Consider the following 16,915-nt stretch of genomic DNA (forward strand, 5'->3'; position numbering starts at 1 on the left):
TTAACTATGTTGAAGCACTTATTTGAACTGATATTATACATATGTATTAAACTCTTATAAGATGTATGTAGATAGAATAAGAAATGTGCAGAATATGACAGTTTAATGGTGGAGGTACACACATATCGATAGATGTGGAACCTGCGACCCAAGTTTTTCATCTCTGACCTTGTCAGGTATTGAACATTCAATAAATAAAGAACACAGAATGATTCAATATAAAACACAGAATTTGTGTGATTATACTAAATGATTTACAAATAAACACCACTGCATATTTACAACTGTTACACATGCTGATGTAACGAAATGATTTCCAACTTGGGATCAATAAAGTATATCTTATCTTAAGACGATCGATGGCTACTGCCATATTTGCAAAATGTGCCTCTGAACCTTGACAAGTGCATGTTTCAGGATTATCAATTAACAACAGGAGGGGTCAAAGACATAAGACAAGCTGTTAAATAAAGCTCTTCTGACCTTAGCTGTCATGTGGGTATATTAATGCTGCCCGTTATGGACACAAGCAATTTTCACCCATTTATTAATTATATGTTTTAAATTTGAGTGTTTCCTATCCCCTAAACCTCCAGGGATGTACACAGTTTAATACTGGCAACTTCTTATTATGGGAAATACGAAAACGTCTTTTAAAACTACAATTCCCAGTAGAGACTTGCCATAGAACATGTTGCGAAACACACAATAGCCAGCATGTGTAGTTCTGGGGACGGGGTGGGGGAGGGGGGGACGGGGTGCGCTCAAATCCAGTTTTGGACAGTCTGCCGTGGTTCCATCCCATTTCAAAGTGCTGTTCGACGCTCGGCGTAACCCTCGGCACACACTCAAACATCCAATCACAGAGCTTGAGGACTAATCACGGGGTTTGTCAAGCGAAGCGGAGAGAATACTTACTTCCGGGTGTAAAATTCTCTAAAGCAACTACTATGAGCTCCTGCTCCGACCCTCGGTCCTGACGGACTCCAACTTTTATTAAATCAAACAAATAAATAAACACAAGGATAATTGTGTGTTATTGTTGAGTAAATAACAGTGTGTGGTTTAGAAAATAATACAAAATTAGAAGGAAAAAACGATGAAACAATACAGATTTCAGTATTCTGAGCCCCGTACTCTCGCCCTAACTGACAGCAACAAAAGCCCGAAATTATTTAATTAAAAACAATAAGTGTGGCTTGATATTGAGTAAGAAAAAGGTTGATAAACGCTGTGAGAATCGATCTGCGGAGAGCATTTCGCCGCGATCCCAACTCGTCTATTACCAACGTTCAGGGAGCTCTATGCAAGTCAATGGGACTCCCTGATAGTTGAAACTCGACGCTAAAGGGCCCCCCCTTGCGTTGGAAAGTGACGACAGGGACCCTGACATAACGTCAACATAGGCCGAGTTGGGAGTGAGAATGTGTTGGTTTCTACAACAAAGGTGGAGGGGAGCTCTCTCCTGACAGACTGAGAGGCTGATAACTACAGCTCAGTGAGGTAAAGGACTCTGAGTGTTTAGATCAGGGGTAGCCAACACGGTGCCCACTTGGTCGCCCGCAGGGGCAACGTGAGTCGCCCGCGGGGCATGTTCTAAAAATAGCTCGCCAAGCAAATCCAAAATGTATAAAATACACAAAACAAAAAAGGAAATGTAATTAAAAGAATCTACCCTATGCATAAACGAAACCTAAATCATAGCGAACTCTATCTACTTACTACAACTCTATATCTATCTAACACCCCTCCTCCACCCACCCCCACAATGAATATCGACCAATCACGTTCTCGCTTGATTTGCGGGACCAGCGTTGCAGTCTGGAAGAAAAGCAATGTGGCGTGACGTAATTTCCACCTGGGACAGCGGGGGAAATGTCCCCCGCTCTTTTCGAAATCCCGTTTGTGTCCCCCCCACTTTACAAATATGTTTATTATTATTTTTTAGCGCAAGCCATCATCGCCACGGAGGAGCACGCAGCCTCTGTGAGCGAGCGAGACAGAGGGAGAGAGAGCGAGCGAGAGAGCTAGGGAGAGCATACCTTTATCTATTTAATATAGATAAAGTAAGAAATCATTCCAATGTGTATAGGACAGTAAAAAAAACAAAAAACAGTTTGAAAGGGGAGTGATTAGTAAAATAAGCATAAATAAAAAGAAAGAAACTAACATAAGATAAGAATAAACCAGTTTAAATGATTTGTTATTGGTGGTGATCATATTCTAAAGATGTTTGGATTATTGAAAAGTATACAGCTCCCTTTCATCTGAGTGTTGAGAGCTGTATCCATCAATTCACCAGATTGATGCATTTCACTTCAACATTAAAAATAATCTTCCCGGGGGTGCATGCCCCCCGACCCCCCTAGAGGATGTGAGGTCCCGCCTAGAGGAGGTTAGGACCCCCCTGGAGGAGGTGTGGACCCCCCTAGAGGAGGTGAGGCCCGTCCACCCCCAAATAAAGCAGGTTAAAATAATTAAATTGAATACATGTTCTTTTAGTAAACACTGAAAGGGGTCCCACAGACCCAAACAGCACACAAAGGTTAAAGGTCAGCATATCATAATGTTAAAATGTGCTAAATATATACACTGCAAAAAAAAAGAAAAGAGGAGTAAAAGTAGCCCCCGACTTGTTTTATTTTTTAAAAGTAGCCCTCACCCTAAAAAAGGTTGGTGACCCCTGGTTTAGATAGTTCACTTTAGTCTAAGTTATCTCAGTGGGTCTCAAACGTTTTGATCACAATTTATGTAAACACATATTTCCAATGCACTCCTTTATAATTATTGGGATAAATAAAAACAGGTTTGAAATCATTTCAATGTATACTATAGGACAGTAAACCAAAAATATCGTTTAAAACTGGAGAGATAAAAAAAAATCTGCTAAAATCTCGCCTAGGGCAGCAAATTGTCTAGAGCCGGCCCTGCAGGCAATAAAAGCACAAGTATTATATAGTGATGTTACTACAGTATGTCGCAAAAGTAAACAAAATAGTCCAATTGAGTGAATGGAGGTAAAGCCTCTAGCCACAGATTGTCATTGCAGATCTCAAATGGAACAATGTATTTGGTATTACAAAAGATGGACTGTTACATTTAGTTGTTAAATTAGTATTATTGGAGATAAATCAATATTGAATTATTTCTGAAGATCCCTGTTTAATATTAAAAAAATGGTTTACTGATGTCTAGAAAATGTCTCCGTGTGTAAAATGTCTCCCCCCTAGACACTGGTTGTGATGATGATGATGATGATGATGATGATGATGATGATGATGATGATGATGATGATGATGATGATGCAATTAAAGATGCTGAAGATTTTGATTTATTAAAGAGTGGACTCCTGATGAGGGCCTCAGCAATACAATTATAATGACAGATGAGGACAAGAGAAGAGAACTATAGTTTACATGCTTACATGTTACTTATTTTCTTCTAAATAAAGTCTTAAAAGAAGAGGATGTGGTTGAGGTTGAGTTTGATTAGCAATTACAAAATCAGTAAATGCTTTTATGATAGATTTTTGAATAGCCATACAATGTATTTGCTTTTGCTTTTGCTTTAGCTACTGTGCACTGTAAAGCCAAGCATTGATTCCATTTGAGGCACAACTGCATGTTTTTTCTATTCTGAAATCTTTGGTAACACCTCTGTTAGACGCTAGGGTTTATCTTATTGTAGCCCTATATCTCATGTACTGTAGAGATCACATCAAAGCCAAGAATACCACATATATTTTGACCAATAGAAAACAAGAACAGAAAAAAATTTTCCACTTAGACCTACCAATCGCTACCTTTACTTCCTTTAACGGAAAATTCTGCGCAGGACATGATATCTGTGAGAAAAATTTGTTTGCTGTCTTTACCTCTTGGTCATCATCACACATGGACGGGCCGCACATTTTCATTTATGTTCTCTTAGGTAATTATTTTTGATCCAATTTTTATATTTCCATTTGAAAATGTATTTACCTCAACATTTGCATTCTTGTTTTTTTGGTAGGACCCTGAAACTGCTGTAACTCGAAACACTTTTTACACTGAGCACTGTGTGTTTGTTTTCCAGGAGTTGTATCCTTCAGTCATTGGACCTCTGGATCAGAGTTGGAGATGACAGTCAGACCAGGAGACAACATCACTCTCTACTGTGACTGCAAGTTATCAACCGGAGTATACATCGTGTGGTACAGGAACTGCTCTCATGAGAACCAGCCTTCTCTTGTCCTTAATGTAAAAGCATGGAGAAGAGAATTTATGGATATAAACTATTCTCTGAATCCTCTACCTCATTTACAGTTAGTGAGAAACTCTTCCTCTGAGTCCTATGACCTGCTGATCATTAACATCACTGAGACCTATGAAGGGCTCTACTACTGTGGAACTGAACAGTTGAAGGTGGAGAAAAACAAACAAATTACTTACTCCGATATTTACACACATGGCAACATCTCATCAAGGATCCATGTCAGTAAGTATGCTGTTCTTGTTTTTGTGCCTGCAAGACCTAAGTCCGACTGCAGTGAATGTAATCAATTGACTTAATGATTATGATACAGTACTGAAATAGTGTAAAAAATGAAAGGTTACATTGCATTTTTTGGAATAAGCTGAGAATCTGATAAACCAGACACATTAGTCAAATAAGAATGGCTATTTCTTTAAAATGCAACTCTGCAATTAAAATAAAAAATATATCTTTCTGTTAAATGAAAACTTGAATTCTAATGAATTTAATTTAAATAAAACAGTGATTTTAGTTTAGAAAATGTTATGGTTCTTAGATCCAGGCTTTCAATGAGTTTAACTGACTTGTGTCGAGTTTGTTAAAATAACTAACATGTTTTATTCATTGTTTTAATTAAGCGAATCAACTGACTTCTTTTTGTTTAAGACTCCAGTGAGCTTCATCTCCAGGAATGTAAGTTAACGGGAGACTGTAGTGTGTGCTGGATGCTGCTGTTCTCTCTGTGTCCAGCTGCTGCTGCTCTGTCCTCTCTCCTCTCCTCTCTCCTGGTGTATCACCTCTGTAAGAAAGAAGGTAACTAATGTTTTTACTTCTAAAGTGTAACTTGTAATGTCAGACTTATCAGTGATAATAAATGTATTCCCTTAATGTACAGTTTGAGTTTGTGTCATGCTGTAATGATGACGTATTGATTTCCGCAGCTAAAGAACCTCAAACTGATCAGCAAACAGCTCAATCAAGACTAAATCAGGTAGGTGTAACAGTAAGATATAATTTATCATGACAATAAATCAGAACATGATTATGATGCTAAACAACAAATGTCACTTTTAAGGATGAAGATGTGTGTTATGCTGCACTGGAAATACGTCCGGCATCAAAGAGACCAAAGAGGACGACAACCCAGAGTTCTGACTTCAGCACCTATTCTGCCATCAACACTTCTAGGATGTAAAGACTTGCAAGACAGTTACTAAACGAGATCACAAACAAAGTGTATGTTATTTTTCCAGGATAAGTATTGACCATTATGCAGCTCATCGTTCCCATTTAAAGCCGAGCAACAAAAGGTGGAAAGCAGTTATGTCTTTAAAGTTGATACTAAACTCTATTTCTAATTTCCTGACACCCCTTAAAAAAAATAAAATGAAGAAACACCTTGAGACAGAAATCTTGTTTGTTTGTGTTGATTACAATTCAGCTTCAGATTCACTCTTTTGATTGAAATCGATCCGTATCATTTCATAATGTCCAAGATGGCTGCTCGTGTAACAAAACAGTATTGCTGTTTTCAGGCAATTTCCTGTTTTTATCTCAAGTTACCCATCATTCCCAATCCTCCTCCAGTAAAGTCTGATACAAGTCCAAATATTTGTTAAGTTAGGGCTCATTCTGCTAAAGAGAATAAAATGTATTTTGTTAAAAGGATACATAATTTAAAAGCCACAATGGCTATTGTTTGAATCAGGCACGTTATTTAAGGATGGCCTACCACACAGTTTCCTAGAATAGCATGACAACAATGAGAGCCAAGCCGACCTCAACCACATCGTGTAGGTAACACCTTGTATTCAGTTAGTGTCGCAGGAAACTCACAGTGACAAACATCTCCTCATGTGACTATAGTTTCACTGCCCAAAGTACAATGTACAAGTTGAAAATAATTAAACTATACTTAATAAAAGACACAAGCACAAACCACTGACAACAGGAAATGTTCTAACAAAAGACAAATATTTTAAATATATATATATTTTTTTTGGGTGACCAGTTTTTGCCCTTAATGCGGAGCATGTTGATCCACATTGACAATGCCTGGACTATAATCCTTATGTTAACCCCCCCACATTGTGTCTATGAAAGGCAGGGGCTCTTTAAAGAAAGGTAGCTTCAGAAGAGCAGCATGTCAGATGGATGCAATAATTCATGTCTAAGTTTTATTGAAATGTGTCTGTAATTGTACACAAGAATCCCTAAACGTGAAAAATAACTTTGAACTGAAAAAGATTTTAAAATGTAAATGCGGTGATCAATTATTCTGCTGGGCTGTCTTCGTCACAGCGAGTACAGCAGATAACTTTTCAAAAATGTGTGCTCACATGTGTGGTCACCAATATCTTCCATGGTTGCTTAGAAACAATGGGTGGCTCAACTTCCTAACAGTCTCAAATGACGTCACACTCCCCTACTGTTGTTGTTCTTGTTGTTTTTGCATGACTAAACCTGAAAATGCTTTAAATGTATTAACTGTATAAATTGCTGGATTGAGAGAGACAGAGACACAGATTTGGTGTATTTGGTAGCACTTGAAAACCGTACACAAAGAGAGGGCTGGTGAATCTGTTAGCCACACCGGCTGCATGTGAAACTCTTCTGACCTCCAGTGGAGATGTGAAGTGATAAACCAAAAGAGAGCTGGATGAGGAAGACTCGGGCTGTCCTGAACAGCCTGAACCTGACACAATACGCCATCTTGGTTTTAAACTGATTCACTAAAGCAGCTGGACCTTTACATCATAATAACAACAACACATTTCTCTTTAAAATAAGTTCCAATCAATCAAATGAAGACAATAAAAACAGCATTACTATTATTATCTAATGTGAAATTGGCTAAAACTTCAATTCATACTGGAATTTATTTGATTTTCTATTAAATATTATTTATTTAATGACAGAACCTTTAGCTTACCACAACGATGACAGTAACAATAATTATATAATCAATCTAATTATTTAGGATTGTTGACACTGTTTGTGGCATGAACCATACCAAAGTGTATTTACATTAATTTGGTGAAAAGTATATGTATACTGACTAAATCAAAATAGATGTGGGTTTTTTTTCCTTCCACAATTACAAGTAAAAATTGATCAGATGAGCACATTGATCTCCATTGTTGTTGTCAAATATGTGAGTGAAAACAGTTAAAGTTACATTAGCAGCTGCTGTAGTGCAGAATAGTGCTGACCTTGTGTATGTCATTGGGGATATAAACATCAATTCAGGTATTATACACACAGACAAGGTGTAACATGCACACACACACACACACACACACACACACACACACACACACACACACACACACACACACACACACACACACACACACACACACACACACACACACACACACACACACCACACACACACACACACACACACACACACACACACACACAAACACACACAAATAATGCAAATATATAGCTCTTGTCCATAGATTAAGAAAAGAGGGGACCTTTGCCTGTAAAGGTCACCTCTGTTGTAATGCAAATATATTTGCTGTTTACATACTACTAAATGACTTTGCCTAATTCTTTAAAGATGACATATGATGCTCATTTTTAGATTCATATTTGTCTTTTGTGCCTCTACTGTAACATGTCTCCATGCTTTAATGTTCAAAAAGGTCTGTCTTTTCCTCAAACTGCCTGAGCTGCAGCACCTCTTTTCACCCTCTGTCTGAAACCAGAGCCCAGTCTGCTCTGATTGGTTAGCTTGCCGGGTCTGTTGTGATTGGTCAACCTCTAAGAAAGGTCCCGCCCCTTAGCCTTACACGTCCAATGTGTTGGAGCGCCAGGCAATAGAAGCGTGAGTATTACATAGTGATGTTGCTACAGTATGTCGCGAAAGTAAACAAAATAGTCCAGTCGAGTGAATGGAGGTAAAGCCTCTAGCCACAGATTGTCATTGCAGATCTCAAATGGAACAATGTATTTGGTATTACAAAAGATGGACTGTTACATTTAGTTGTTAAATTAGTATTATTGGAGGTAAAATCAATATTGAATTATTTCTGAAGATCCCTGTTTAATATAAATGATTAGCTACAAATACACTTTTTTTTTTACTGATGTCTAGAAAATGTCTCTGTGTGTAAAATGTCTCCCCCCCTAGACACTGGTTGTGATGATGATGATGATGATGATGATGATGATGATGGGATTAAAGATGCTGAAGATTTGGATTTATTAAAGAGTGGACTCCTGATGAGGGCCTCAGCAATACACTTATAATGACAGATGAGGGCAAGAGAAGAGAACTATAGTTTACATGCTTACATGTTACTTATTTTCTTCTAAATAAAGTCTTAAAAGAAGAGGATGTGGTTGAAGTTGAGTTTGATTAGCAATTACAAAATCAGTAAATACTTTTATGATAGATTTTTGAATAGCCATACAATGTATTTGCTTTTGCTTTTGCTTTAGCTACTGTGCACTGTAAAGCCAAGCATTGATTCCATTTGAGGCACAACTGCATGTTTTTTCTATTTGAAATCTTTGGTAACACCTCTGTTAGACGCTAGGGTTTATGTTATTGTAGCCCTATATCTCATGGAGAGATCACATCAAAGCCAAGAATACCACATATATTTTGACCAATAGAAAACAAGAACAGAAAAAATGTTTCCACTTAGACCTACCAATCGCTACCTTTACTTCCTTTAACGGAAAATTCTGCGCAGGACATGATATCTGTGAGAAAAACCTGTTTTGCTGTCTTTACCTCTTGGTCATCATCACACATGGACGGGCCGCATATTTTCATTTATGTTCTCTTAGGTAATTATTTTTGATCCAATTTTTATATTTCCATTTGAAAATTAATTTACCTCAACATTTGCATTCTTGTTTTTTTAGTAGGACCCTGAAACTGCTGTAACTCGAAACACTTTTTACACTGAGCACTTTGTGTTTGTTTTCCAGGAGTTGTATCCTTCAGTCATTGGACCTCTGGATCAGAGTTGGAGATGACAGTCGGACCAGGAGGCAACTTCACTCTCTACTGTGACTGCAAGTCATCAACCGGAGTATACATCGTGTGGTACAGGAACTGCTCTCATGAGAACCAGCCTTCTCTTGTTCTTAATACAAATGCAAAGAGAAAAGACTTTATGGATATAAACTATTCTCTGAATCCTCTACCTCGTTTCCACTTTGTGAGAAACTCTTCCTCTGAGTCCTATGACCTGCTGATCATTAACATCACTGAGACTGATGAAGGGCTCTACTACTGTGGAACTGATCAGTTTAAGGTGGAACAAAACAAACAAATTACTTACTCCGATATTTACACACATGGCAACATCTCAACAAGGATCCATGTCAGTAAGTATGCTGTTCTTGTTTTGTGCCTGCAAGACCTATGTCCGACTGCAGTGAATGTAATCAATTGACTTAATGATTATGATACAGTACTGAAATAGTGTAAAAAATGAAAGGTTGGACATTGCATTTTCTGGAATAAGCTGAAATCTGATAAACCAGACACATTAGTCAAATAAGAAAGGCTATTTCTTTAAAATGCAACTCTGCAATTAAAATAAAAAATATATCTTTCTGTTAAATGAAAACTTGAATTCTAATGAATTTAATTTAAGTAAAACAGTGATTTTAGTTTAGAAAATGTTATGGTTCTTGGATCCAGGCCTTCAATGAGTTTAACTGACTTGTGTCAAGTTTGTTAAAAAAACAAAAATGTTGTATTCATTGTTTTAATTAAGCGAATCAACTGACTTCTTTTTGTTTTAGACTCCAGTGAGCTTCATCTCCAGGAATGTAAGTTAACGGGAGACTGTAGAGTGTGCTGGATGCTGCTGTTCTCTCTGTGTCCAGCTGCTGCTGCTCTGTCCTCTCTCCTCTCCTCTCTCCTGGTGTATCACCTCTGTAAGAAAGAAGGTAACTAATGTTTTTACTTCTAAAGTTTAACTTGTAATGTCAGACTTATCAGTGATAATAAATGTATTCCCTTAATGTACAGTTTGAGTTTGTGTCATGCTGTAATGATGACGTATTGATTTCCTCAGCTAAAGAACCTCAAACTGATCAGCAAACAGCTCAATCAAGACTAAATCAGGTAGGTGAAACAGTAAGATATAATTTATCATGACAATAAATCAGAACATGATCATGATTCTAAACAACAAATGTCACTTTTAAGGATGAAGATGTGTGTTATGCTGCACTGGAAATACGTCCGGCATCAAAGAGACCAAAGAGGACGACAACCCAGAGTTCTGACTTCAGCACCTATTCTGCCATCAACACTTCTAGGATGTAAAGACTTGCAAGACAGTTACTAAACGAGATCACAAACAAACAAAAATTGTATGCTATTTTTCCAGGATAAGTAGAGACCATTATGCCGCTTATCATTCCCATTTAAAGCCGAGCAACAGTCAGCATGATCTATAACTGATGTGTATATAATGTTGTATGCATAAAGTCATATTTTTGAAGGTGGAAAGCAGTTATTGCTCAACGCTTAAAAAATATGAAAATAAAGAAACACCTTGAGACAGAAATCTTGTCTGTTGGTGTTGATTACAATTCAGCTTCAGATTCACTATTTTGATTGAAATCGATCCAGAACATTTCAAAATTGCCAAGATGGCTGCTCGTGTAACAAAACAGTATTGCTGTTTTCAGGCAATTTCCTGTTTTTATCTCAAGTTACCCATCATTCCCAATCCTCCTCCAGTAAAGTCTGTTACAAGTCCAAATATTTGTTAAGTAAGGGCTCATTCTTCTAAAGAGAATAAAATGTATTTTGTTAAAAGGATACATCATTTAAAAGCCTCAATGGCTATTGTTTGAATCAGGCAAGTTATTTAAGGATGGCCTACCACACAGTTTCCTAGAATAGCATGACAACAATGAGAGCCAAGCCGACCTCAACCACATCGTGTAGGTAACACCTTGTATTCAGTTAGTGTCGCAGGAAACTCACAGTGACAAACATCTCCTCATGTGACTATAGTTTCACTGCCCAAAGTAAATTGTACAAGTTAAGAAGAATTAAACTATACTTAATAAAAGACACAAGCACAAACCACTGACAACAGGAAATGTTCTAACAAAAGACAAATATCTTTATTCTTTTTTTTCTGTTTGACCAGTTTTTGCCCTTAATGCGGAGCATGTTGATCCACATTGACAATGCCTGGACTATAATCATTATGTTACCCCCCCCCCCCCCACACACACACATTGTGTCTATGAAAGGCAGAGGCTATTTAAAGAAAGGTAGCTTCAGAAGAGCAGCATGTCAGATGGATGCAATAATTCATGTCTACTGTACGTTTTATTCAAAAGTGCCTGTAATTACAAGAATCCCAAAACATGAAAAATAACTTTGAACTGCAAAAGATTTTAAAATGTAAATGCGGTGATCAATTATTCTACTGGGCTGTCTTCGTCACAGCGAGTACAGCAGATAACTTTTCAAAAATGTGTGCTCACATGTGTGGTCACCAATATTTTCCATGGTTGCTTAGAAACAATGGGTGGCTCAACTTCCTAACAGTCTCAAATGACGTCACACTCCCCTACTGTTGTTGTTCTTGTTGTTTTTGCATGACTGAACCTGAAAATGCTTTAAATGTATTAACTGTATAAATTGCTGGATTGAGAGAGACAGAGACACAGATTTGGTGTATTTGGTAGCACTTGAAAACCGTACACAAAGAGAGGGCTGGTGAATCTGTTTGCCACACCGGCTACATGTGAAACTCTTCTGACCTCCAGTGGAGATGTGAAGTGATAAACCAAAAGAGCGCTGGATGAGGAAGACTCGGGCTGTCCTGAACAGCCTGAACCTGACACAATACGCCATCTTGGTTTTAAACTGATTCACTAAAGCAGCTGGACCTTCACATCATAATAACAACAACACATTTCTCTTTAAAATAAGTTCCAATCAATCAAATGAAGACAATAAAAACAGCATTACTATTATTATCTAATGTGAAATTGGCTAAAACTTCAATTCATACTGGAATTTATTTGATTTTCTATTAAATATTATTTATTTAATGACAGAACCTTTAGCTTACCACAACGATGACAGTAACAATAATTATATAATCAATCTAATTATTTAGGATTGTTGACACTGTTTGTGGCATGAACCACACCAAAGTGTATTTACATTAATTTGGTGAAAAGTATATGTATACTGACTAAATCAAAATAGATGTGGGTTTTTTTCCTTCCACAATTACAAGTAAAAATTGATCAGATGAGCACATTGATCTCCATTGTTGTTGTCAAATATGTGAGTGAAAACAGTTAAAGTTACATTAGCAGCTGCTGTAGTGCAGAAATAGTGCTGACCTTGTGGTATGTCATTGGGGATATAACATCAATTCAGGTATTATACACACAGACAAGGTGTAACATGCACACACACACACACACACACACACACACACACACACACACACACACACACACACACACACACACACACACACACACACACAAGCACACACACGCACACACACACCACACACCACACACACACACACACACACACACACACACACACACACACACACACACACACACAAACACACACAAATAATGCAAATATATAGCTCTTGTCCATAGATTAAGAAAAGAGGGGATCTTTGCCTGTAAAGGTCACCTCTGTTGTAATGCAAATATATTTGCTGTTTACATACTACTAAATGACTTTGCCTAATTCTTTAAAGATGACATAGGATGCTCATTTTTAGATTCATATTTGTCTTTTGTGCCTCTACTGTAACATGTCTCCATGCTTTAATGTTCAAAAAGGTCTGTCTTTTCCTCAAACTGCCTGAGCTGCAGCACCTCTTTTCACCCTCTGTCTGAAACCAGAGCCCAGTCTGCTCTGATTGGTTAGCTTGCCGGGTCTGTTGTGATTGGTCAACCTCTAAGAAAGGTCCCGCCCCTTAGCCTTACACGTCCAATGTGTTGGAGCGCCAGGCAATAGAAGCGTGAGTATTACATAGTGATGTTGCTACAGTATGTTGCGAAAGTAAACAAAATAGTCCAGTCTAGTGAATGGAGGTAAAGCCTCTAGCCACAGATTGTCATTGCAGATCTCAAATGGAACAATGTATTTGGTACTACAAAAGATGGATTGTTACATTTAGTTGTTAAATTAGTATTATTGGAGGTAAAATCAGTATTGAATTATTTCTGAAGATCCCTGTTTAATATAAATGATTAGCTACAAATAAACTTTTTTTTTACTGATGTCTAGAAAATGTCTCTGTGTGTAAAATGTCTCCCCCCTAGACACTGGTTGTGATGATGATGATGATGATGATGATGATGATGATGATGATGATGATGATGATGGGATTAAAGATGCTGAAGATTTTGATTTATTAAAGAGTGGACTCCTGATGAGGGCCTCAGCAATACACTTATAATGACAGATGAGGGCAAGAGAAGAGAACTATAGTTTACATGCTTACATGTTACTTATTTTTCTTCTAAATAAAGTCTTAAAAGAAGAGGATGTGGTTGAAGTTGAGTTTGATTAGCAATTACAAAATCAGTAAATACTTTTATGATAGATTTTTGAATAGCCATACAATGTATTTGCTTTTGCTTTTGCTTTAGCTACTGTGCACTGTAAAGCCAAGCATTGATTCCATTTGAGGCACTACTGCATGTTTTTTCTATTCTGAAATCTTTGGTAACACCTCTGTTAGACGCTAGGGTTTATGTTATTGTAGCCCTATATCTCATGGAGAGATCACATCAAAGCCAAGAATACCACATATATTTTGACCAATAGAAAACAAGAACAGAAAAAATGTTTCCACTTAGACCTACCAATCGCTACCTTTACTTCCTTTAACGGAAAATTCTGCGCAGGACATGATATCTGTGAGAAAAACCTGTTTTGCTGTCTTTACCTCTTGGTCATCATCACACATGGACGGGCCGCATATTTTCATTTATGTTCTCTTAGGTAATTATTTTTGATCCAATTTTTATATTTCCATTTGAAAATTAATTTACCTCAACATTTGCATTCTTGTTTTTTTGGTAGGACCCTGAAACTGCTGTAACTCGAAACATTTTTTACACTGAGCACTTTGTGTTTGTTTTCCAGGAGTTGTATCCTTCAGTCATTGGACCTCTGGATCAGAGTTGGAGATGACAGTCGGACCAGGAGGCAACTTCACTCTCTACTGTGACTGCAAGTCATCAACCGGAGTATATATCGTGTGGTACAGGAACTGCTCTCATGAGAACCAGCCTTCTCTTGTTCTTAATACAAATGCAAAGAGAAAAGACTTTATGGATATAAACTATTCTCTGAATCCTCTACCTCGTTTCCACTTTGTGAGAAACTCTTCCTCTGAGTCCTATGACCTGCTGATCATTAACATCACTGAGACCGATGAAGGGCTCTACTACTGTGGAACTGGTCAGTTTAAGGTGGAACAAAACAAACAAATTACTTACTCCGATATTTACACACATGGCAACATCTCAACAAGGATCCATGTCAGTAAGTATGCTGTTCTTGTTTTGTGCCTGCAAGACCTATGTCCGACTGCAGTGAATGTAATCAATTGATTTAATGATTATGATACAGTACTGAAATAGTGTAAAAAATGAAAGGTTGGACATTGCATTTTCTGGAATAAGCTGAAATCTGATAAACCAGACACATTAGTCAAATAAGAAAGGCTATTTCTTTAAAATGCAACTCTGCAATTAAAATAAAAAATATATCTTTCTGTTAAATGAAAACTTGAATTCTAATGAATTTAATTTAAGTAAAACAGTGATTTTAGTTTAGAAAATGTTATGGTTCTTGGATCCAGGCTTTCAATGAGTTTAACTGACTTGTGTCAAGTTTGTTAAAAAAACAAAAATGTTGTATTCATTGTTTTAATTAAGCGAATCAACTGACTTCTTTTTGTTTTAGACTCCAGTGAGCTTCATCTCCAGGAATGTAAGTTAACGGGAGACTGTAGAGTGTGCTGGATGCTGCTGTTCTCTCTGTGTCCAGCTGCTGCTGCTCTGTCCTCTCTCCTCTCCTCTCTCCTGGTGTATCACCTCTGTAAGAAAGAAGGTAACTAATGTTTTTACTTCTAAAGTTTAACTTGTAATGTCAGACTTATCAGTGATAATAAATGTATTCCCTTAATGTACAGTTTGAGTTTGTGTCATGCTGTAATGATGACGTATTGATTTCCTCAGCTAAAGAACCTCAAACTGATCAGCAAACAGCTCAATCAAGACTAAATCAGGTAGGTGTAACAGTAAGATATAATTTATCATGACAATGAATCAGAACATGATCATGATGCTAAACAACACATGTCACTTTTAAGGATGAAGATGTGTGTTATGCTGCACTGGAAATACGTCCGGCATCAAAGAGACCAAAGAGGACGACAACCCAGAGTTCTGACTTCAGCACCTATTCTGCCATCAACACTTCTAGGATGTAAAGACTTGCAAGACAGTTACTAAACGAGATCACAAACAAACAAAAATTGTATGCTATTTTTCCAGGATAAGTAGAGACCATTATGCCGCTTATCATTCCCATTTAAAGCCGAGCAACAGTCAGCATGATCTATAACTGATGTGTATATAATGTTGTATGCATAAAGTCATATTTTTGAAGGTGGAAAGCAGTTATTGCTCAACGCTTAAAAAATATGAAAATAAAGAAAAACCTTGAGACAGAAATCTTGTCTGTTGGTGTTGATTACAATTCAGCTTCAGATTCACTATTTGATTGAAATCGATCCAGAACATTTCAAATTGCCAAGATGGCTGCTCGTGTAACAAAACAGTATTGCTGTTTTCAGGCAATTTCCTGTTTTTATCTCAAGTTACCCATCATTCCCAATCCTCCTCCAGTAAAGTCTGTTACAAGTCCAAATATTTGTTAAGTAAGGGCTCATTCTTCTAAAGAGAATAAAATGTATTTTGTTAAAAGGATACATCATTTAAAAGCCTCAATGGCTATTGTTTGAATCAGGCAAGTTATTTAAGGATGGCCTACCACACAGTTTCCTAGAATAGCATGACAACAATGAGAGCCAAGCCGACCTCAACCACATCGTGTAGGTAACACCTTGTATTCAGTTAGTGTCGCAGGAAACTCACAGTGACAAACATCTCCTCATGTGACTATAGTTTCACTGCCCAAAGTAAATTGTACAAGTTAAGAAGAATTAAACTATACTTAATAAAAGACACAAGCACAAACCACTGACAACAGGAAATGTTCTAACAAAAGACAAATATCTTTATACTTTTTTTTCTGTTTGACCAGTTTTTTGCCCTTAATGCGGAGCATGTTGATCCACATTGACAATGCCTGGACTATAATCATTATGTTACCCCCCCCCCCCCCCACACACACACATTGTGTCTATGAAAGGCAGAGGCTATTTAAAGAAAGGTAGCTTCAGAAGAGCAGCATGTCAGATGGATGCAATAATTCATGTCTACTGTACGTTTTATTCAAAGGTGCCTGTAATTACAAGAATCCCAAAACATGAAAAATAACTTTGAACTGCAAAAGATTTTAAAATGTATATGCGGTGATCAATTATTCTACTGGGCTGTCTTCGTCACAGCGAGTACAGCAGATAACTTTTCAAAAATGTGTGCTCACATATGT

At 37.3% G+C, this 16,915-nt stretch overlaps 2 protein-coding genes across 2 annotated transcripts; both read left to right on the forward strand.

Moving 5' to 3' along the window:
• The first annotated feature begins 3,843 nt into the window (after positions 1 to 3,843).
• Positions 3,844 to 5,619, forward strand: LOC117474509. Its single transcript, XM_034120332.1, has 5 exons — positions 3,844 to 3,930; positions 4,075 to 4,476; positions 4,900 to 5,046; positions 5,175 to 5,224; positions 5,309 to 5,619. The coding sequence occupies exons 1-5, from the start codon at positions 3,894 to 3,896 to the stop codon at positions 5,426 to 5,428; spliced, it is 756 nt and encodes a 251-aa protein (XP_033976223.1). The 5' UTR covers positions 3,844 to 3,893; the 3' UTR covers positions 5,429 to 5,619.
• An 8,526-nt stretch (positions 5,620 to 14,145) lies between these two features.
• On the forward strand, positions 14,146 to 15,959 carry LOC117474510. Its single transcript, XM_034120334.1, has 5 exons — positions 14,146 to 14,230; positions 14,375 to 14,776; positions 15,200 to 15,346; positions 15,475 to 15,524; positions 15,609 to 15,959. Exons 1-5 carry the CDS (start codon positions 14,194 to 14,196, stop codon positions 15,726 to 15,728), a joined length of 756 nt encoding a protein of 251 aa, XP_033976225.1. The 5' UTR covers positions 14,146 to 14,193; the 3' UTR covers positions 15,729 to 15,959.
• The last annotated feature ends 956 nt before the right edge of the window (positions 15,960 to 16,915 follow it).

The sequence above is a fragment of the Trematomus bernacchii genome, unplaced genomic scaffold (genome assembly GCF_902827165.1).
Source record: "Trematomus bernacchii unplaced genomic scaffold, fTreBer1.1, whole genome shotgun sequence".
NCBI lineage: Eukaryota > Metazoa > Chordata > Actinopteri > Perciformes > Nototheniidae > Trematomus > Trematomus bernacchii.